This window comes from Myzus persicae, unplaced genomic scaffold (genome assembly GCF_001856785.1).
Source record: "Myzus persicae strain clone G006 unplaced genomic scaffold, MPER_G0061.0, whole genome shotgun sequence".
Lineage (NCBI taxonomy): Eukaryota > Metazoa > Arthropoda > Insecta > Hemiptera > Aphididae > Myzus > Myzus persicae.
In genome coordinates this window covers 436,627-459,224 of record NW_019100537.1, presented here as the reverse complement: position 1 = coordinate 459,224, position 22,598 = coordinate 436,627, and the positions used below count along the sequence as shown (strand labels likewise).

Here is a 22,598-nt window from a genome sequence, read left to right as displayed (position 1 = left end):
AATAAGATTTTTGAAATTTTTATAAAAATATGAGAATTGTTTTACTAGGAGTGATTTTGTAGTTGAATTACTACAAATTACAAGCTTTAAGGAACCTAGAACAAAAATATTTCAACAGTTAAGAATTTAAATAATTTAATTATAATTAAGGTTTCCAATTTTTTGTAATTTCGGTTTTGAATTGAATACAGATTTCCAATTTTTTTCCTGTTTCGTTTTTGACTTTGTTTCCGATTTCGGTTTTTTACGATTTATACCGGTTTCTGAAAATAGTTTTGACACCGGTTTCAAGCCCTGCTATGGTTACACGATATCGCCCGACACTAGTGTGTACCAGTGAAATTCATCGTTTTGACGAAAAACTTAACATGAGTGTGTGTGTCCGAACAGTTGGCAGCAATTATTCGCAATACGACGGTACGAGCAGCGGCAGCGAGACGGTCCCGTTGAACCCGACACCAGCGCGTGGTGCCGCGAACGTCAAACCGGAACACCAGACGCTGTTGGACATCGACAATCCGGAACAAAACGCCAATTCTTTTGGGAAACCGTTCGAGAGCTCGGTAAGTACGGGTGGCCGATCGTATGCCACTGCAGGTGCGTTCCTGCGGCAGTATACCCAGTCCCCACTCGAAATTAAATTTTTGATTTTTCGCGGTACATCAATGTTATAATACTATGTAACGAAATATTACAGAGCGTATGATCATTGGACATTTTTTACTTAAGTTCATTATTCATGTTAGGTACTGTAAAATATTGTATTTAATACTTTTGAAAAACGGTGTACTAAAGAGTTCCGTGAGTACTCAAATTTCATACTTCACCATACAATACGATATCACTGAAAATAATTACCCTTTCCACGAAACGGTCAATTAAAATTTAAAACATTAGATACGATTGAAAACTTTTCGGCGCTTCTGTGAAAATTCTTTCTAAGCGTCCGAATTGACTCACTATTTGGGACAATATTATAGTGTGGGCAAGTTTGATAAATAAAATTCCGACTCCCCACTCGCACTATTTGAGTATCATTTCCTGTGATTTTACGATACAAATCGATTAATAATGTATATTTCAGTACCCACCCACATTTAATAAAATAATAGGTACTGTCGTACTGATATTTGAAACCACAATTATATTGCAACTTTCGGTGTGGTCGGATTTAAGAATTTCAATAGCACCACTGTTCAAACTTTACGAGTACCTATCGTGGTATCTACTTGAACACACTCAATAATTTTTAAGTAAGACGATTAAAATTTAAGGAAAATATAAAATGACTGACACTTAACTCGGGAGATTATGTGGTTGACTGCAGTCTGTAATCTGTTTAATTGAAACTCGATTATTTTTTTTTTCACTCGAACTTCCTTAGGTATACTCATTACTCACCCACCACGTTAGGTCATTTATATTCTTATACCTAACTTACAAGTTAATGATTGCAATTCGATCAATCAGACTCAATATTTCAATAACTTACACACATTATGTTTTATTTCATTAACCACGAGAATTTCTTTAAAACGTCACCTATAAAGTAATTTCTTAAGCATATATTTCAATAAACTCGTAAAATGAAACCCAACTTTCCAAATTAAATGATTTTGTATGACTTTATATGATTTTTAAGTAGATTCTAGGCATATATTTTTTTTTATCACATTTTGAAACGCCTTTTATTTGTTTTGGTCAAATTTATATTTTTAGTTTTCCAAACTACGTTTATTTAAGATATAATAATAAAAATACAAGAAAATAATCAACGAGTTTGTGAATATTTTCAACCAACCCAGACCGAAACGGCTTTGACCCGAATCATTAGCTCAAACGTCAATCTTCCCGAAGTTGAACACAAAATTATTGTAATTTATAACTATACAAGAAATCAAAGATGATGATTTGAGTATTTGATGGATAAATTATTACATTTAAATTTTCTAAAATTAATTACAATCATAATTTTTTTGTTAAAATGAAACTTAAATAATTTTAGTATAAGTTAAATTAAATAAATACCTAATAAAGTAAAAAATAAGCTTAATTAATTATAAACTATAATTAAATCTAGTATTCTGTATTCTAGTATAACTACAGACCAATCAGAAATGCAGAATACTTAATAATTACTATAATATTATGAACGATTGGGAATGAGAATATTGTTATGATACATATTTTTAGACAACTTTTTAATCATAATATGAGACAATCCAGTATTTTTTGTTCTGATTAAAAGCCGAGGTAATCGATATTCGATATAAAATGTTCACCAAATAAAATTGTTTTCTGTATTTTCACAAGTTTAGTAATTGGTTAAAAATAAATAATATTTAACAAATTATCTAAAACGAACTAAAAAGAAAATAATTTTATTCCACTTCATCACTTGAAGTTTCACGATACAAAATAACAGATAAGCCAACTTGCATGTTTTCAATATACCTATTAAAAAAGAACATAAACACGAAACATGAATTAAGCTCGTTCATTTATAAAGTGCTTATTTTGGGAAATAAATTCAATAGGTTATTTTATACTTGTCGAGGAAATACTTACACTGATCAACAGATTGAAGTTCTTGAAAAATCTAAGCTATTGAAATATTTAATTATAATAATAAGTGAGAATAACATTATGAAATAACCTAAAAATATTTGTTAATTTTAATTTTGTAACCGATCTTTTATGGAATTTTGTTTTTAAAAATATTATTTTATTTTCTATTAACATTAGTATAACATTAGTATAACACATGATCATGATGAACACAAATATCAATGAAAACAATTCATGAACTGATGTAATTTATTACTTAGAAATAATATAAAGATTTCATTGCAATTTAAATTGTTAAAATACTAATTGAATTTATACATAAAACATTAAAAATAATACAATTATTATATAGCACTCGAGTGATCAAAATACATGCAAATTGCGTGTTGTTAAAATTCACTGTACGTCTGTACCTATACATTATTATTAATGTATTCATACATAAATGCATGAATAGGGATAGAAAATTTCACTCAAAGAGAATAATTGCTCAAATGATAAACATTACAAAAAGTAAATCTACTTATACCTATTTATAAAAATGATTGAAACTCGAAGATTGTATACTTATTATTATTATTATTATTATTATTATTAGTATTATTATTATCATCATTTTAGCAATAAATAGGATCGAGTTCTTTGATAGATTATTACACAAAAAAGACTAAAGGGGGTACAAACGAAAAGACTCACCAAAAAATCCATTTAAATGTGACCTGTGATTTGTTTTGACTCTGTTTGGTATTTAATTCTGTGTTCCCTTATGAATGATAATCGCTATGTGTGCCTACTTATATGAATGTAATCCTAGGCTTGGATTTGCTCATTAAAACCATGTGATTATAATTTTTAACCTTTTGAAGGCATATTACAAAATGATGTCAATACCATCCTGAATGAACAAAGAAACAACCATTTTACGCTTGCTGCAGATTTATTTGGTTTTTGTTTGGTTTTTTGCGTGACGTTTTTTTTTTTTATGAATGTTTGTTTTGTTTTGTTTTGTTTTTCTTTTAGGGGAATATGTCCGCGAGTTGTTTTATCGAAAAATTTGACGAAAATTTCAATGAGTTCGAATGTTGCTCTTGTAGACAAAAGGTACAGGAACTTGATTTTAGTGACTAATTTTATTTCTAATATCAAAAGTCTAACCAAAAGTAGACTTCATACATTATACATTTCTTATATAGTTGCAAGTAGAATTAAAAAAAAAACTATCTTTAGATTTGATTTCATATACTTATGTATCGACTAGACACTAGATATAATATGTATGTGTTATAGCTTTATATAAATAAATACAATTTCATATTTTTTGAGTTGCAATGTATGCATATAATATAATATAGTAAATAATGTTGAAAAATGTCTTAAAAAATATCATGCTTTTATACTTTTTAGTAATTTTTTAACCAATATTTATCGAAAAATTGATTTTTTTGATTACAATTTTATTATTATATTGTATATATATTCCAATACAAAATAAATAAATTTTGTCTTTTTCAATTTCATTTTTCATTTTAATAAAATATCGAATGATAATAACTAGTAATTATGAGTATTAATTTATTTATGTTTTAATATTATAGTATTATATTATCTATTATTTTACAGTTATTAACCGCTGTACTCTGTTGTGTATCATAGATTATAGATGCTATAGTTGTGCGATGACGATGATTTACATTCTATAGTGATGGATACAATGTAAATCACGGACTTAGATAAAAATATAATCTGACACATTTGCGTGAGAGAGGGATTTAAATTTAATTGCACAATATCATATTGTAGTCTCGTGGATCAAACTAATTAAAAACATCACCATTTTCTAAATACGTAATTTGTAAATAACACGACTGTTATATACGTTAAATATGTTTCTTTCAATTTATTATCGCAGTGATAAATCATATATTATTATATATAAATGATTGTAATGTTATAACATTGTACCACAATATGATATTACATCAAAGTCCGTGTCTTGAGAGAAATGAATAGTTTTGGCTTGAAACATTTCGTATTTGGGTAACGGCGTATGTAATGGATTATCCACTATTTCCGTCTTTGTCTTCGACGAAAACTTTGAACCTCGCACCGAACACTCGATATCTATTGACCACGTTTCCGTTAACCCTGTGTATATCAACAACAACACAAAATATCACTCTCAAATAATAATCGTATAACATTTTTTTGCTATTGATTCGACCAAACCGTATATACAGTGTACGTTTGCACATACCTTGTTTGGGGCATACCGGTACCGACTAGAACTGTTCTGTCCTTGCAACACGGTTGTAAGCTCTGCAACACTTTTCGCGTACCCATCCTGTCGACCTAGATTAACATTTGTGTTATAATACATGCGATATGTGATAATAATCATATTGTCCATGAACTGCGATGGATAATAATACTAAAATGGTGTACGGGTCATTATGTAAAATTACGTTTTGGACGAGATTCCTGTTTTCGTCGTTTTGATCCATTTTAGTTTTTTCGAAGATGACAAAAAAAAAATGACGCCTGCACGATAAATAAAGTGAAATACCTAAATGTATAGTTACAAATAAAACACGTTTACTAATAAAAATATTATATTCATTTTGTACATGGAGTTTGTGGTTATCAAGAGTTCTGTACAATATATTCCAGTTCGCCTGCAACGTTGAGCATTATTTTAAATGATGACACAACGACATAGAGTATAATATAGATAATAAAATATTATAATTTCATGACTGCAGTCTGATTTCATGACAATATGATATTGTCTCAAGAAAAATAGTATTTTAAAAACTCTATTATTAATTTGTTCTATACAAATTAGACTGTGCCAGTCCCAATAAAATACGTAGGTACCTACTATATATCCATGCACGTTGAAATAACGAATTCGGTGATGGCACCCATCACGCAACTCATCACTGCCGCAACCACTGGCTGTAGAAAAATGTTATTATAATCCAATAAAAATACTTTTATAGATCAATAAAGTTTCGAAACAAATAGAGGTTCAAATTTGAATACGACACCGGCTTATTATATATGTAACGAGAATATTAACTGCAATAGTAGAGAAAAAATTCAATTTGAAAAATTCCAGCTCTATTAATTCTTGCGTTTCATTAAATTGTACATACGGTTGGGTTAGTAGGTACACAATAAAAAGCTCCTAGGACTATTCTAGTAATATTGTTTTAATTTTTTTTTCAACCCGAATCGAGTGACACAGTTCGACCTTCAACCCTTGCGATGACATGTTCGGATTCATAAATAATAGTAACATACTCGTGTGTTTTAGGTTATACATCAATTTCAGTACCTATATTATTAACATGTAAGGTTTTACTATATTCAAAATTGAATATGTATAATATGTGTATACCTACTTACCTTTTAAGAATAGGTATTTGCAATATTCTCTTTTTCTACCGGACATTTTCGACGAACGTCATAATATTATTATATGTATCTAACTACTGTTTTTTTTAAATCCTAAAGATTTTTTCCCAGTAGTAAGCTCTTATTAACCTTTCAAGAGCTTTCAAAATTATTTGTGGTCTTCTATACGTCCATTGAATATCAATTATTTCAAACGATATATTACACGCAAATTATAATGCACTGAAATAATCAATATGTTATACATTCCCGTAATATTCGTAGGTAAGTACAGCACGGACCACACGGCACTCTTTTCAGTAAGTACTAACCATCACAAATCTTGTCATCGTCCGTGAATAATTAACGGAACTAAATCGATAAGTCTGCAACGCATGATGCCACCGTGGTAGCTTATACGGGTGCAATGACTCCATGTTTTTTCGAGTTTTTTCGGTGAACCTAGGCGCCAAGGCAGAGCGCTCTTCGTTAATCGTTTATTCAATTAAAAATAAACTCTAGTGGCACCGAACGCGTCTTATGAGTTATGATTAATCCATATATGTAATTCAATTTAACATATTACTTATATATTATCTGAAACAATTTGCTGTTTATTAATATATGAGTCATATCGATGGCGTGTCTATAAATATTATATTGGTACTGCACAAAAGTCACATGACTCATAAATTACCTCAAACATGTTCGACTCGAATAATTTGGTATATTTGATAATATGTACCTATACATAAATATTTATATTGTTACACACCCTAACTGCTAACGAAAAGCGAAAACCCGATCGAATTATGTCCCAAACTTTAATGTAATATTATTATATATGCATTTATAAATGTATTAGGTTGTAGGTACATACTACGCCTCCAAATTGTTTTTTAAAAATTAATTAAAATTGCACTTATCGTTACCATTTTCAGTTTAACCTTCTATATGTTGTTAATTTTATTCTTTTAAATGCTAAAATTCTCAATACGAAAATTATACTTTGGGTCTATACGTATAAAGCATATTATATTTTAATTCGATCACCTATCACTTATTATTTGATCAAATTATCGTAGAGCTAAGTGAACTGTAACCATTTGTGACGTTAATGGTCGTTTAGAATAACTTAATCAATAAAAAGTCCATAGGTAATAAATTATACATTTTTATAGCACGAACGACTATTTTCATGATTAGTTATATAATAGAATAATAGACTTGCATGATTTATTGTTATTTGTTTTTATTTTTTTTTCTAGAAATCTTTGTTGTATCGATTTGATTCTAACTATATTATTATTTACTATTTTTGATGAGCAGGTAATTATAAAAATGCTGTATACATTAAAAAATCATTTTTTCACGTATATATAGAAATAAGTTTCAACAAATATTTCATATTTTTCCCTGCAATTATAATAATATTATGTATGTTGTGAAAGTTCGAAGTCGAATAATATGAATTCATACAAAATCATATTTTACCAAAACGCCTGAATAAATAAAAATGTAGTTATTACGCACTGATAAATCGGGAACGAACGAACGAGCGAGTACTTAATACTTTTGCTGATGTATTTCCGTAGGCCATTAGCTGCTAGAGAATATTTCAACGTTTTATTTATTTTTCAATCGATATCATTATTTTTTTAGAAGTGATTTTTAACGGTGCCGTTTAAAACACTGAAATAGTACTTAAACTGTCGTATAATAGAAAATGTATGTACATTATATTACAAACACGACTATGTACACTGTAATAATATTACCCGTCATACGAGCGATTTAGTGACGTTTTGTCACGTCGTATATATACAGTCATAATAGTATAATATCTTATTTATGCCATTTATGGACTACACTATAATATATAATATATTATAATAAAATAGCGCCGGTGCGTATTACCTATCTATATACCTAGCCAACTATATACGTATAGTAACTATATTGATCATCCACTCGATCGAATTTCGGGCGCCGACTTTTTCTGATTTTGTATTTGTTTTTTGTCTGTTTCCGTCGACACGACGCGCGTGCGCGTCCGTGCATGTGTTTCCGTATTCGTGGTGCGGTCCTGCAGGAGGTCAAGGAGTACTTGGACGCGGAACACCTGACGCCGTACCCGACCAGCGACCTGCGGACGCCACTCAGCGTGGAGATGAGAACGCTCAAGGAGGCCGACGGGTCGTCGTCCGGCGGCGGCCAGTGGCGTTCGCGCAACGAGGTGGGCAGCGTCGACAGTTCGGACACGTACATCAGCTGCAAGTCGCAACCGTTCCATTCGCAGGGCGACCTGACTGCAGCCGACGACCTGCACGACACCGTTTTCGAGCCGGCAGGTGGTCACGTCCCGGCCAGTGGCCCCGCCACCACCGGTAAGGGCAGCGGCGTCAACGACTCGTCCAACCTGTACGTAAACCCCCTGGAGAGCGCCGGTGGCAAAGGGGGCGGCAAAGGGGGCCCGCCCCGGAGCTTGGGCACGTCGCCGATGGACGAGTGCAAAGAGTTCTCGGGCCGCACTGCGGCGGTCGGCAGTCGCGGGAGCCTCAACGAAACGGCCAAACAGCGGAAGACGAGATTTTCGCAAGTAAGTCCCTATAGTATTGTACGGCCAGTAATAATTTATTGCAATAGCCTGTATAGGGGGTCAGCGGGGAAGATGAGTTTAGTTTTGACGAACGGTGAAAAATTATTGGCATTTTCCTAGACTTTTCGAATCGGTTAATGAAGTAGTCGACACTGTCCCACGCACCATTTGAATGTTCCGTCTGTTTTCCAGAAAAAAATTAATATGTAAATCATATATCAATGAGTATTGCAGCCATTTTCAGGTGGGGTGTTTAAAAATGTTTGCCAGGCAGAGTGATGTCTTGTCTAAATCCTGTCCGGGGGTACCAGAAAACCTCGTTAGTTAAATAACTTAAATATAGCTGCAAATTCGAGAACTAAATCACAAACCCATGTTATAATAATGACACAATTATTTTGGGAATAAACTAATAAATATTATAATTTATAAATATATATATTATGATATAACACGTTAAACCAATAGATCTATCGCTCTCACATTATTATAAACTTTATTATTACCGATTGTGTACAATATACATGTATTACCTACTTTAATAATATAGGTAGTATTATTTACAGTACATAAAAATTTCCGCAGCATGGAACCAGTGTAGTTATCACCTGCGAGTGTTCTTATCGAAGACGATTAAACTCTTCACTCGACTGTTAGAGATCCAAATAAACTCTAAACAGCAACATTTCCCACGCCCACAACCCCAAGTCGTAATCATAATATTCACATTTCTATTTTATGCACTCACACTATCTCCGCTGAAGTTTAGGTACAGACAATGTCGTACCCTCATTTGCATTTTTAACAACTCGATCCCTAATATATTGGGTACACCTAAACTCTTATTCAACCGATGCATAAGCAATCAAATGTAAATAATAATAGAGAAATTAGGAAATACATTGTACTCAGGTACCAAACGACCACAATATATTAATTATATGTTCTGCAGTGTTTTATCAGTTCGAACGAACCGTGGAGAAAACATTTTAATGCAATAATTTTTCTCTATAAATATAATGCGTCTCAATAATCGATATCATTATTTTACCACCGAGAAAATCTAATGGCATTAATTAAATTTCAGTATTAGTAGTAATTACGTTAATTTATCACCGCCAGTACCATTTCCTCCGCTGGAGCAAGCAGTTAAATTTATTATTATTATTGATATATATTAAATAATATATACATATTCATATATTAAAAGCAATAATTTTCGTTTTGGAAATTGTAGTCTCATATAATATATAGTACAGACTATAAACTATAAGCTTTGTGACGTTTAAAAATGACCCAATCCCAATATGCTATATCTATTATATGATTATATACTATGACGGTTCGATTATTTAGCTGCAACGCCAGTATTTTGTGCATATTATCGTTCCAGTTTACGTATACACAAACATTGAATTTAACTTCGTATTATCAAAATTGTATATTATAATACATGTAAAATTGAATTTGTTTATTTTATTTTAAATATTGAAATAATATTTATATTTAATAAATTATAAATGTAGACTCTTAATAGTAGTGGTAATTTTGTATCGATGGCGATTTAATTTTGTTCTCCCCATAGTTGACATTAACACAAATAATAACTATAATAACCTAACCTAAGCTTAAAAATAAGGAATTTTGTTGAAAGATAATATAATGATATGTGTGGTCTTATTTTACCATTGTTGAAGCAATCAAACATAGGAGAAAGTTTATTTGGCCGATCGTCCCAGGAAAGTTTGGATGGCGGCGCACGAAAACGACGGCCTTCGTTCGGGTTGTCGTCCAAAACATTGACTAATGCTACAAGAATAATCAATCAACATTTGTTCGGGTTACCGCTAATATCTAATAAAACAGGTACTATATTATGGAAAGAAAGTTTCCGTTTTTGGTTGTATATAAATTAAATAACGTACGTATTGTATATTTTACATGTACACATAATATTATGTTTATTTCAATCAAATAACTCTATGTAGGTAGGTTCATATAATTATTCAATAATATGACCATTTAACACCATTATTTTAGAAAACCATTGTTTCTTTTTTAAAAAATCAAATAAAATGATTTCTTCCTTTAATATTATCTTTAAGTAAGAAGTTCAATATTATTTAATTGCATCAAACAATTTAAACATTTTAAACAAAGATATTATTATGGTTTGTATAACGGGTTTATATCTAAAAAAGATAAAAGAGCTGACTTACTATAATATGATAGTACTTACTTAATTTAATATTTCAAAATATTAAAAGTTCAAATACTCAATAAAATGTTTGTATTTTTAATGAAAAAAATATATTTAGAGTATATCAGTCATTAATAGATACAAACAATAAACAGCAAGCAATTATTATCTATGTATTATATTCCTTCTGCGAAGATAATAACGGTCAATGCGACTCAGCTAATGTCTATAATTTATAGTATAATAGATAAATAATGATCTGTACCCGAAACTTTGATACAGTGAAATACGCATTAGAAGTTAAACAAGTTAACATAGACACCAAAATGTATTAAGCAGCAGCCAACAATTACTAAAATACTTAGACGCCGGTAATTAATAATTATCAAGGTATAATCTTCGTCGATGCCTACCTCTCTTTATTGTAAATTTTATTAACTCAATAATTTACATATTAAAATTTAAAATGTATCAAACGTCGAAACTAAATCTTAATATATACGGGTGACCCTAACGACTGACCTCATCGAAAATCCAATTTGGCAACTCGTACCGTGCGGCCTTTGTGCTTCACCTTTATCAACAAGCTCGAGTACAACACTAAAAAAATATGTTCTCTCGACAATGACAAAATGACGACTTTAATGGTTTACAGTTCACAGTGTATATACACATATTATATAAATATATATTTATAGACCATATACCCATCATTAAGATACAGAAATTAAAATATAACCAAAATTAGTTTAAAAAATGGTAGGTTACCTATACATTTCTTCTCATTATTGTTTTGCATTATATTTCGTGATTTCCCCAAGAACCAATAGAAATAAAAATCACTAGTCCTCAGGAAATTGTGACTAAATGTATCTATCGGCTCTTGTATTAAATTGGTCGTTTTTATTGTTTTGGAAAAAAACACATTTTGGATAGATCATTAACGTATCTACCTCGTTCAGTTATTCTGATTATAATCTATAATAAAGGCATATCAAATATATAATACTTAGTTGACTTTGTTGAAGTCAAAATAACACCTAGTTGATCCTCTGGCCACAATTAAGTGTTGGCAATAATGCTGTATAAACAACCGCTTTTTTTAATTTGTTGACTATGCTTTTTTTTTTTAAATAATCCACAGGCCCTTAAGATTATCTAACAAAATTACGTCTTGGGCATGAGCTGATACTTGAATGCTCTGTAAGATGATAATTAACAAAACTGTCAAAATTAACAATCAACGAAATAATAAAAATTAAATTATACCAGACCCAATGCCGAGACTATTCTAATATTAGATACATTTAATCAAGACAATTTTGTAAAGTAAACGCTTTATTAAAATGTCATAAATTCATAACTATCGTCGCATCTTGCACCGTTATAAAGTAGACTGTTCTACGGGTAATCAAATTAAAATTAACCGTTTAACTATCCACGCGGCCGAATAAGTAACCATTTAAATGTTTTGAATGAAAAATATCTATAGACTTAAACATCTACATTACAAAATCCCCTGAGTATTAAAGTTTTTCTTCCAGGGATAAATTTCGTATAGTACGTTCTCTTGTTCTGACCGGCCTAACTTACATAATATTTTACTTACATTTTACATTTTTACACATAATATATAAATATATTAATATTACATTTTAGTACCACTACTCCAAGTTTTTAATTTTTAGATAAGTGGTTAGTGGTAACGTAAGTAGTAAATACCTACCTGCCGTTGTGAGTTGTGAGTTGTGACTGACGTAATACACGTCGTATACCTACCCTTTATGACTTTTAACTTATAATAGGATTAAATTACAGCTCTAAACATATGTAATGTGATAACAGCCATAAATATTGGCGTAGAAACTTCATAATGTTTGGACATTACGTTAACGACCGAAGGGGATGCTGAATTTAGGGTGAGTTTGAGGAATTTAGTCTTTATAATGTATATGTGATCACTATATAGATAATGTCTATCGAAGTAATAGAATATATTGTATTTTACTTATTAGTTATTTATACTACCTATCTACCTTATTATATTATACTATGTATGCTATCTATCTATCTATCTACATATATTAAATAAAAGTAATTTAAAACTGTATGTATAGACTATAGTGCGAGTATAATATTATTATATGATATACTGCAGTTTAATAAATATTACAAATCTAAACAAATAGTGGACGACTTACAAAAACTATATTATTGTTCTGTGATTCTTTTATTGTTAATGTTTGTTAAATAGTAAATACAAAATATTATCAAAACACTTACTGTTTTCATTGCTTGTTAAACTTTTTTACGTATATACGTTCGTAATAATAGAGTTAGACTGTATACCCTATCTGACCATGTCAATAGGTACTCGGTGATATACCAACCGTCATATTTTAATATTTGCTTAATAAAATTAACGAATTGTAAAGCAAATTTATATAGATTGTAGTCGATTTTTATATCATTGTACCTACCATAATTGGCTGTAAGAAAATGTAATTGTAACGATTTACTGATATTTTTTCGTTAATGTCGTTACGAATACATTTGGTAGGTATGAATGTACACAGTATATAGGTACATACTATGAATATAATTATGTATATTATATCATTGTGCCGGCGTACATAACGGGCATATATTAATTATAGATTTGTACGTAGGTATTAAATTTTAGTATTATATATTATATAGATAAGTAGGATCTTAAAATAATTGAGATCGTTATGGACGAGAGTGGTATCTTAGATATATCTATTTTTTTATTTTATCAATAGTTGTAATGCATCTTCTAGGATTCTCGATTTTAGACATTTATGAAACATTTAATTAACAACAGACGTATGAGTGCATTATTGGTGTATTTCGAATATTTATTTTTATGTGAGTGTCGTGCAGGTTCCAAACGTATAGCCTGCTCCAAACAGAGTCGTAAATATTTCCTCCCCGACCCCCTCTCCCTAGGTTAACCGACAAGATTACAACATATATTATACAAAAAATAATAAACACAAATAGTATAAGACCAACACATAGTAATATGTGAAAATTCCTCCCTAGGTAATTGCCCATTTTAGCTTCCTCCCTCCGCTATATATACGGCCTCAACTCAAACATAATAAAATATACGCCACTGCAACCATACGTCTTGTGTTTATCCTGTACATTGTACTCTAGTAACACTGTATACACATCATATAAATATAGCTATATGTGTACAACGATTTAAACTTTGCGTATAAGTCATCGAAATCTTTTAGTTTTGCCTGAACTACATGTAATTTATAACACAGCCATTCGTACCTATATATATGTACTCATATTGCGTGTATATAGGTTATGATGACGACACTTATTATACTCGGGTCGACGTTATCCAACAATAACGATACCTATAAAATAAAATATTATATTATTATTACGTACCTACCGTTACAATTTTACTGGTTTTTGCGCAGGGAAAAGCGGCAAGTCCTCGCCGTCGGTGTCGGCTGAATCGATAAACCGTTCGCCGGAACAGCATCGGAGGTCCAAGTCGATACTGAAACGGCACCAGAACCAAGGTTCGTCGCAGACGTCGCAGGACTCGCCGTCCGGTAACCACGCGAGGATAGGCATCCGGCGGACGGCACACGTGGACCCGGAAACGGAAAAGCTCATACCCGACAATCTGTCCGACTGTTCGCCGGGCAAGAGTCCGATGTCCCCGCAGCAGCAGCAGCAACCGCAGCAGCAGCAACCGCCGCTGCCACTGCCACTGCCACTTCCGCAGCAACAGCCGCGGCACAACAACAACCACCACCAGCAGCAGCAGCAGCAGCAGCAGCAACAGCAAAACCACCACCGCCACAACAACAACCACCACCACAACAACAACAACAACGGCGGCGGCGGCGGCGGCGGCGGCGGCAGGACTACCGGCGGAGGCAGTGGCGGCGGAGTCGGCAGGGCGCCGGTTGAAGTGGCGCTGCTGCAGGACCTGCTCGAAGACTCGGGCGGCCCGATATTCATATGTCCTCCACCGCCGCCCATGAACGACAACACCGACAAGAGGTACTCGTAGCCGCCACACTTGCGAGCTACCATATTATATGACGTATACATACCACATTACCGTAAATTATGATATTGTGTGTGAAATCGTACATTTTGACACCCTCGCAAGCGTAATTCGCAGACGCACGCGTAGAATATAATTTAAAAAATACCAAGACAATAGTAACAATATGATATATTATGTACACGACTCGCTCGCCGTTAGCTATATGTATATGATGTATATATTATATTATATATACTTACGCGGTATATTACTATGTATTACGTGTCATTGGTATCATACGGTGTATAATATAATAATATGGTGTATGACACCTGCGACTGTCGTCAAGTGTGCCGCCACTGCGGTGAAATCGCGAGCCTATATTATGTGTGTGCGCATCACGTACATCATTAACTATTGGCCGCCGTACGTACCTGCCTATGTGCACATTTTTTTATTAATTCGTCGACGCGCAGTCGTCCGCAACAACGCCGCCGCCCGTCCCGGCCCGGGCAACCGGTGGTCGCGCCTTCGAGTGGCGTGTTATTTTAACGATACCAACATTTTACGTACCGTAATATAATAATAGTATATATATATATATATATATATATACACATGCGACCGCGAGAACAACGCGTATATATATATATATATATCATCTATATATTATATTATGTAAATTTATATGATATATTAAAAATTACTATATTATGTGTAGATTTTTAACTATAACGCAACTCTCGTTTTTTTAAGAGATATTTTCAAATTTAAATCATAATATATATATACGTATATATATATATATATATATATATATGAGAAATGCTCATTTTATCATCATCATTAGATTGTAATAATTAATACTTAGTCTCGGAGTAAGTGAAGAAAACGAAATATAATCATTTACCGTAGTACGTAGATAATTGTAAAGGACGCTTCTTTTTAGGCTTCCTATCAGTCAACTGTTATTTAAATCATCGCCATCATCACCAACGCAATCATTATCGCATCATCATCGTCATCAAAATCATCGTCGTCGTCATTTATAATATGTTATGTACGTGGTGTACAATATTTCCGTGTCGAAACGATATTTTTGTTCCATACATCGGCATACGCATCGTCGTGTTAACCCGAGTTCAACCCGTTTAACGTTCAAAACGTACGTTGCCAAACTATAACAATCTATCAAAAAAATTACAACTATATATTATACAATGTTACTGTTTTGTTAAGGAAAAAAAATCAAAAAAAAAAAAAAAAAAAAAAAAAAAAAAAAAAACAAATTTCTTCGGGTCAATTTTCTCTCCTAAATTTCTTTATAATATATAATAATCAAAACGTTACCTACCTGTAATTTGATTTTTTTTTTTAATAATAAAAATTAAAGACTGGGAAGCAAATGATGAATTCATTATAACATTAACAGGAAATTAAGCATGCATTTTGCACTGGCCTTTTATAATTATATTTTAATTTAATTATATAAATATTATTAATTATTATACTTTATACCCACTTGGCACAAAAATACATTTTATCGCTACGCAAAATTAATTTTTAACGCGATCTCAATTTGATATACCGACGGTAGTAAATTTAAAATGTATAATGATATTTTGTGAAAGTATTTTAGGAAGAAAGCAATATTGTAGTTAAATATAATTGCGTAGTTGACCTAATCATGTAATTTTAATTGGATTTAAAAACGAAAACATTGTATACGTACCAAGCGATATAGGTACGCAAAAATTGTAATGTGCATTGAGCACAATTTTTTTATAGTTCGGTCGAAACGAGTAATTTATTAGTATAGAAGTACATAATATTAATATACGAACAAAATTATAGTTTCCGTTTTTTAATTCGCCTGTGATTTATCTTTTGTTAAGTTTATAAAATATGTGTATGTATATGTGCAACAATATACATAACAATGTTATTGAGCATTTTGTTTTTGGTCTATCATTTCCTTTTCCTTTTTTGTTATTATTTTAAGATGAATACTGGACAATCTAGAAAATGATTTTTGATCGAACAAAATGTGTGTCGTTTCCACTCCTTTATTGATTTAAAGTAAAATATAAATATCCAAAGAAGCCGGTTGAATTAAAAATGTTTGTAAAAAAGTTAATCTGTATACTAAAAAACCTAAATTACTCCATGATTTATTGTACAACATTTAACAAAGTCTCAAACTTGATCGAGTACTTGAAAGTACAGTACCTATATGGTATCTAGTAGCCAATGTCACTTACGTCTTTCACGAAATTTAGATAATTTGACTGATGTCATTAAAATTTGATTATGTAACTCATGTTACTTATGCAAAAACGCCCAGTGTCTCTGAAGCAGTATGAGCAAATTAGATTTGACATTGGCAACTTTGACAATAATTTATAGATTAGTATATAAGTTCATATTATGGCCTACGGGCCTATGTTGACATTAGCCATGTATTATCAATTTCAAAATCATCAATGGGAGAGCCGATGTCTAAATAAAATTTACACATTTGTAGTTAAAAACAAAATGTGGGCAATACAATAAAATAAAAACAAATTTGATTAAGCAACAACATTTTGAATCCCTACTTCAGATATAAAATTTTAAAAATTGGTCAATTTGTTTTTTTGAATTCCTGAACATCAATCAAAACCGAAAATACGACATAAACATGTCTTGCACCAAGCCACAGATATATATGTATATACAGAAACTAAAGAAGGATAAGGTCTTCACTTATTTGAATAGCTTTTTATTATTTCTCAAATTGCGTACCAATAACTTAAGTTCAAATTATGCAACCTATGACAGAAAATATTACATTCTTAAAAAATTATTGTTTAACCATTTTAGTATTCCTGAATTGTACTTAATATTCTACACTCTATTGCAAAAAAGATGACTTGCATTTGCTCACGATGGGTGTGGCTAACGAGCGGCACATCAGTTCGGTTTGGTGGGAGACGATCTAGTAGACTATGAACCGAACACAATTGGTTGTTAGCACACAAGTAATCTTATTTGGAACAGAATATATAAAATATATTATTAATAAAAATTATGATATTATTGTGTAATTTAAACTGTTTTAACTTTTAACCTCATTAATTGCAAAATGTTTAGTACTAACGCATTAAACATAATGAAGTCACATGTCATATTAATATAATGTATAATTGACAATAGTACCTACTTTTTTATTTCAGCTTATTTCAATAAATATTGATCTAAAATGAAAAATAAAATACAAGTCATGATTTATTACAAAAAATATATTTAAAAAGGAAAATTCACTTTAAAAATATCATATTTAATATTTATACGTAGACAAATATTATTGGAATGTAAAAAAAATATATTAATTTGATTTGTGCTAATATTATCAATACAAAAATAAGTTTTATAAAAAATGATCAAATACTCTCCGAACACTCACAAATTTATCACAGTTATGTAAACAACTAATAATCTAAATTAATTCTAATGGCCCTTATAAATTGGAATAATTCAAAACTAAATAAAAATCGAGTAAAAATAATTCTACAGGACGGAACAATTTTCAGTGATGTTTAAGTACACAAAAAAGGATAATAATATAATCTAAAATTGTAAAAATGTACAATATAAAAGTAGGAAAATGTAAATATTACGTTTCCATATAAAAAATAAATATTTTATGCTCCAAATATTCAAATATTAAAGGCAATTTAGAAATTAAAAAATTATACAACATTTTCGCCTTGTCTTCAATGGATCGCCAACGATCACATCCTCAGTATCACCAGCAAATCTATTAAATGCAGCACCAGAATCAGATGGCATATCGGCACTATTAGAAAGAAGACCAGCTGCTGCACGAGTTTGTGCTCGTTGTTTCTTCAACTCGGCCAAAGTACCCGCATTGATAGTTACCGAAACATGTATATTTATTTTACCATCACTTTCAGTGGTATAGCAGGTTTCAGCAGCAGGGCCAACATCAACAGATTCCAACTGTGACTTTTCTTCAGTAACGTCTTCACCTTCAGGCTCACAACGTTCTGTAGTAGGAATGGTTGAAGGAACAGTAATAGGTACTGGAACAAATGAATCTATTGATGAATCTCCTTCAAAGTCACTAGTGGTACGCTCATTAGCCAAAAACTTTTTTGCAAACTATAATAATAATAAAAATAAAAAACAAATTAATTTTTATTGAACTCAGATGTGAGAAAATCACACCAACATATGCTGTCTCAATTTTTCATTATTACTAACATAACAAAATTACAATTAACAGTTTCTTTTAGCTTCGTCAGTTTTAAGTGATGTCACCTATTAATTAAAGTACCAACATTTTCCATGGTTTGTTGAAGTTGTTTTATTGATATTTTAATTTTTAAGCTATTTTAAGTGTGTAAAATATTACCATTTAAAAATGCTGATAACTTGTTTTTAAATTAAAATATCAGAAATAAAAAAAACCTCTAACAAACCACAAAAAATACTTTTAACGTTAATTTTAATAATAAGTCAACTCACCATACTATTAAAAGTAAGTACTAACAAACCTAAGTGGGAACTGCCAAGTATAAATTGTATTATGTTACCTTTTATATGACTGAGACAACACATGCGGGTGAGACACATTCTCTAAACACAATATAAAATGTTGCTATTAAGTTTTAGCAGGTTATTTTACTTACATTCTGAGCTTCAACTCTTAACCTAGCTTCTTCTACTGCATCCTTTTTAGATGTCAACGTTTTTTCTCTAATAGATGTCCTTCGAACAGATTGAGCTCTTGTGTTATTTGATTGCGTACGCCGTACTCTTCTTCTCTGAGCTTCTTTTTTAGTCTCTTGTTCATTACGTAATTGTAATATACGATCTCGTAAATCTGGATCTTCGCAGATGTCTGCAGGCGTTTCATCATTTTTTGTCTTAGCATTCAAATCAGCACCATTTTGAACCAATATCTCCAACACTTCCAACTAATCACAAATGTAAAGTATAATATTTATCATAAACAAATTTACTAATTTAATTTACATAAGAACTGTTCAGTATTCTATCTTAAGGATTTGTTGTAAGAAGGTTTTACCAAACCATATGCATTATTACAAAAAATAATGGCTCTTCCTTAGTTATGGAAAAAATGCCCAGTGGTCAAATCAATAGTTAAATATTATAACCCAAACACTAAATTTGTACAATGTATAAAACTATACTTACATGACCCCAACAAGCAGCTGCATGAACAGGTTGCCATTCATCAGAATCTCTAACATCAGTTGCAACATGGTTGTCTAATAAGTATTCTACTACTTTTAAATAACCATTGGATGCAGCAATATGTAACTAAAATATAATTGAAAATTTAATTATGAGTAATATTTAACAATGAAAAATATATTTAAGAATACAATATATATTACAGGTGTAGCTCCTTGGTGGTCATACGATTCTAGTAAATAACTCTGATTATTTTCAACAGCTTGCTGGAGTTCTTGTAACATTCTATGTTCTGTAGTAGAACGTGTATTATCAATCAATTGTTGTGTAACACCTCGTCTAGCCATTTCACTCTCAATAAGATCTAATGCAGCTTCATCTTCGCAGATATCGTATGGCATATTACCATCAGCATTTACGGAAAGTAAATTAGCACCCCTAAAAATAAATTATTGTTAGTAAACAGCAAAGTAAAATATAAAAAAAAAAAATAATTAGAATAACATACTTATCAATAAGATATTTAATTAGGTGTAAATGAGCACAAGTTGCTGCTGCGTGTAATGGAGTCCACTTTTCACTATCTTCTGCATTCACATTAGCACCAAATTCCACCAAGAGTTTCATCATTTGTTCATTATCATCAATACAACACTAAACAAATTTAAAACAATATAATTATTTTGTATTTTAGTTATATTAAACAAATATGTAGTTTCTTGACTAATCAGCATATACCTCTATACCTACTATAGATAAAAAACTTACAAACAAATTTACAAATTTACAATTTTAGAAAACTCAACCGTGGTTTAAACAACAATATTGTAAAATTTGAAACTAATATAATTTATATTTAGAACAGTTTTATTATTTTATTTTATTCATTACCTTGAATTTTAATATTATAGAAACACCTTTAAGTGTTGAATTATAACATATTATTTATTTATTTCATTTTGTAGAATATAATCATTATGAAATGGTACAGTAAACAAACAACATGGTAAAAACTACTACGATATAAAATAAGAATAAAATGGACAAATTAAAAATTTTATGGAAAAAGTAGGTGTAGAGGATACTGGATAGAGCTCAGGATGGGGTATTGATAGTAACCTAACCTGTTCTCATATCAAAAACAGATCATTAGCAAATTATCAATAGACAATTCTTAGGTATAATTAATTTTATGATTCTATCAAATTTAAAAAAAACTTTATTCAGAAGACTTAGATAATAATAATAGTAATAACTTACTTTAATAACTATAATAATTTTATGGTTTTCATACACCCACCATTCATAAAAATATACAATATTGCCAAAAAGAATATCATGTTTATTTATAAAGTAATGTCATATACTATGTAGAGTATTAGCAATTGTCAAAGGCCACACATATATATATCTAGGTAGAACGTTAATTGTCAGTCATAACTCAATCTCAATTTGTATGTGATACATTATTGCAATAAATGACTATTATTTTCAAATAAAACTAAATTTTGAGTCGGTTTTTACCATGTTATGTATAGTGGCATTTTTTCTGGATTTGTATAAATCATACATATATCTTATTATATCTTATAGGCATAAAATTAAAAAATTTTTTTTTGTAAAATTACAACGATTCATATTATTTTTGAATTTATGTAACTCAAAATGTACCTGATGCAGGGCAGTGAGTCCATCTTCATTCGTAGCATCTGGACTGACTCCTTTGACCAAAAGTCTCTTTACTGTAAACATTTACACAAACACAACTGTTAAATTGTTTTGCCCTACAAGATAAAATTAATTAATAATAATTTATTTAGGTCATACCTTCTTCAATATCATTTCTAGAAGCAGCTTCCAACAACATGACGTTGTCACTGAAATATATATGCCTATTGTTGCGCGGTGGAGATGACCGTCGACGCTCGCGATCTTTTTGTGCCCACAGTCGTAATTGTTGCACCCGACGTCGTCTAGCTAGGGCCAACCTATCTGCCGTGGGCATCCGCTCCAAATGAGACATTTCCAACACCAGCTCGGCGTGATCCATTCTGGTCAAAAGGCTTAAGAGTCGACGAATTCGAGCGATTTCTATCTGAGAAACGTTTAGTGTCGACTAACAACTGGTGACACCATTTCTTTTTACTGCCACCGGTTTGATTTGCATAGTTGAAATGTCCATTATCGTACACGGTGGTGTTTCTCAAACTCTGTCGTTCAACAACTGTTATACTTAATATTCGAATCTAAAAGTCACCGATAATCTTAAAATGTATGACGAACATTATTCTGAACAATGTTCAATAGGAAGAGATTCTTAAATCCTAACTAAACGACTAAATCTAAAATTAAGATGTATAAAAAATACTAAAAAAATACCGTTGTTTTTGTTATCACGTGTGTGTTATCAATAATTATTGTCACAATTCACAGTGGTTTCATCATTTTTGACCAATGGAGCGGCTCACTTCGTGGCGAATTGTCCGTAGGGCTACGTAAACACGTGAGAAAGAATGCGCGGTGAATTTGAAAGTTTTGATTGTTTCCAATGAGTGGACGTAGTC

The 22,598-nt window shown here is 31.1% G+C and overlaps 2 protein-coding genes across 4 annotated transcripts in view; one reads left to right on the top strand and one right to left on the bottom strand.

Annotated features, from left to right (window-relative positions):
• LOC111031521 (potassium voltage-gated channel protein Shab) overlaps positions 1–16,763 on the top strand; it is a 50,346-nt gene extending 33,583 nt beyond the window's left edge. The window contains exons 6-11 of one of the 3 annotated variants that reach the window (XM_022311522.1): positions 391–563; positions 3,589–3,669; positions 8,057–8,563; positions 10,261–10,429; positions 12,582–12,682; positions 14,228–14,340. In XM_022311522.1, coding sequence (XP_022167214.1) covers positions 391–563; positions 3,589–3,669; positions 8,057–8,563; positions 10,261–10,429; positions 12,582–12,637 — 986 coding nt within the window. In that variant the 3' untranslated portion in view covers positions 12,638–12,682; positions 14,228–14,340. Of the gene's footprint in view, positions 1–390; positions 564–3,588; positions 3,670–8,056; positions 8,564–10,260; positions 10,430–12,581; positions 12,683–14,227 lie in introns of all 3 variants that reach the window. The other 2 variants (XM_022311509.1, XM_022311515.1) reach the window with 2 other exon arrangements.
• Positions 16,764–18,171: 1,408 nt separating this feature from the next.
• Positions 18,172–22,442, bottom strand: LOC111031566 (protein phosphatase 1 regulatory subunit 16A). The gene is made up of 7 exons (XM_022311581.1): positions 21,862–22,442; positions 21,706–21,776; positions 20,543–20,688; positions 20,238–20,472; positions 20,035–20,160; positions 19,506–19,793; positions 18,172–18,975 (listed from the first exon to the last, which is right to left on the bottom strand). The coding sequence occupies exons 1-7, from the start codon at positions 22,082–22,084 to the stop codon at positions 18,535–18,537; spliced, it is 1,530 nt and encodes a 509-aa protein (XP_022167273.1). The 5' UTR covers positions 22,085–22,442; the 3' UTR covers positions 18,172–18,534.
• Positions 22,443–22,598: the final 156 nt, after the last annotated feature.

What these genes read in the sequence shown, in the direction of transcription:
- LOC111031566 (XM_022311581.1), bottom strand. Translation starts at nt 22,084, where the DNA reads ATGGATCACGCCGAGCTGGTGTTGGAAATGTCTCATTTGGAGCGGATG. An exon ending in TAGAAATGATATTGAAGAAG is followed by an intron (nt 21,777 to 21,861) that starts GTATGACCTAAA and finishes AAATGTTTACAG; the next exon opens with TAAAGAGACTTTTGGTCAAA. An exon ending in GACTCACTGCCCTGCATCAG is followed by an intron (nt 20,689 to 21,705) that starts GTACATTTTGAG and finishes AAATTTGTTTAG; the next exon opens with TGTTGTATTGATGATAATGA.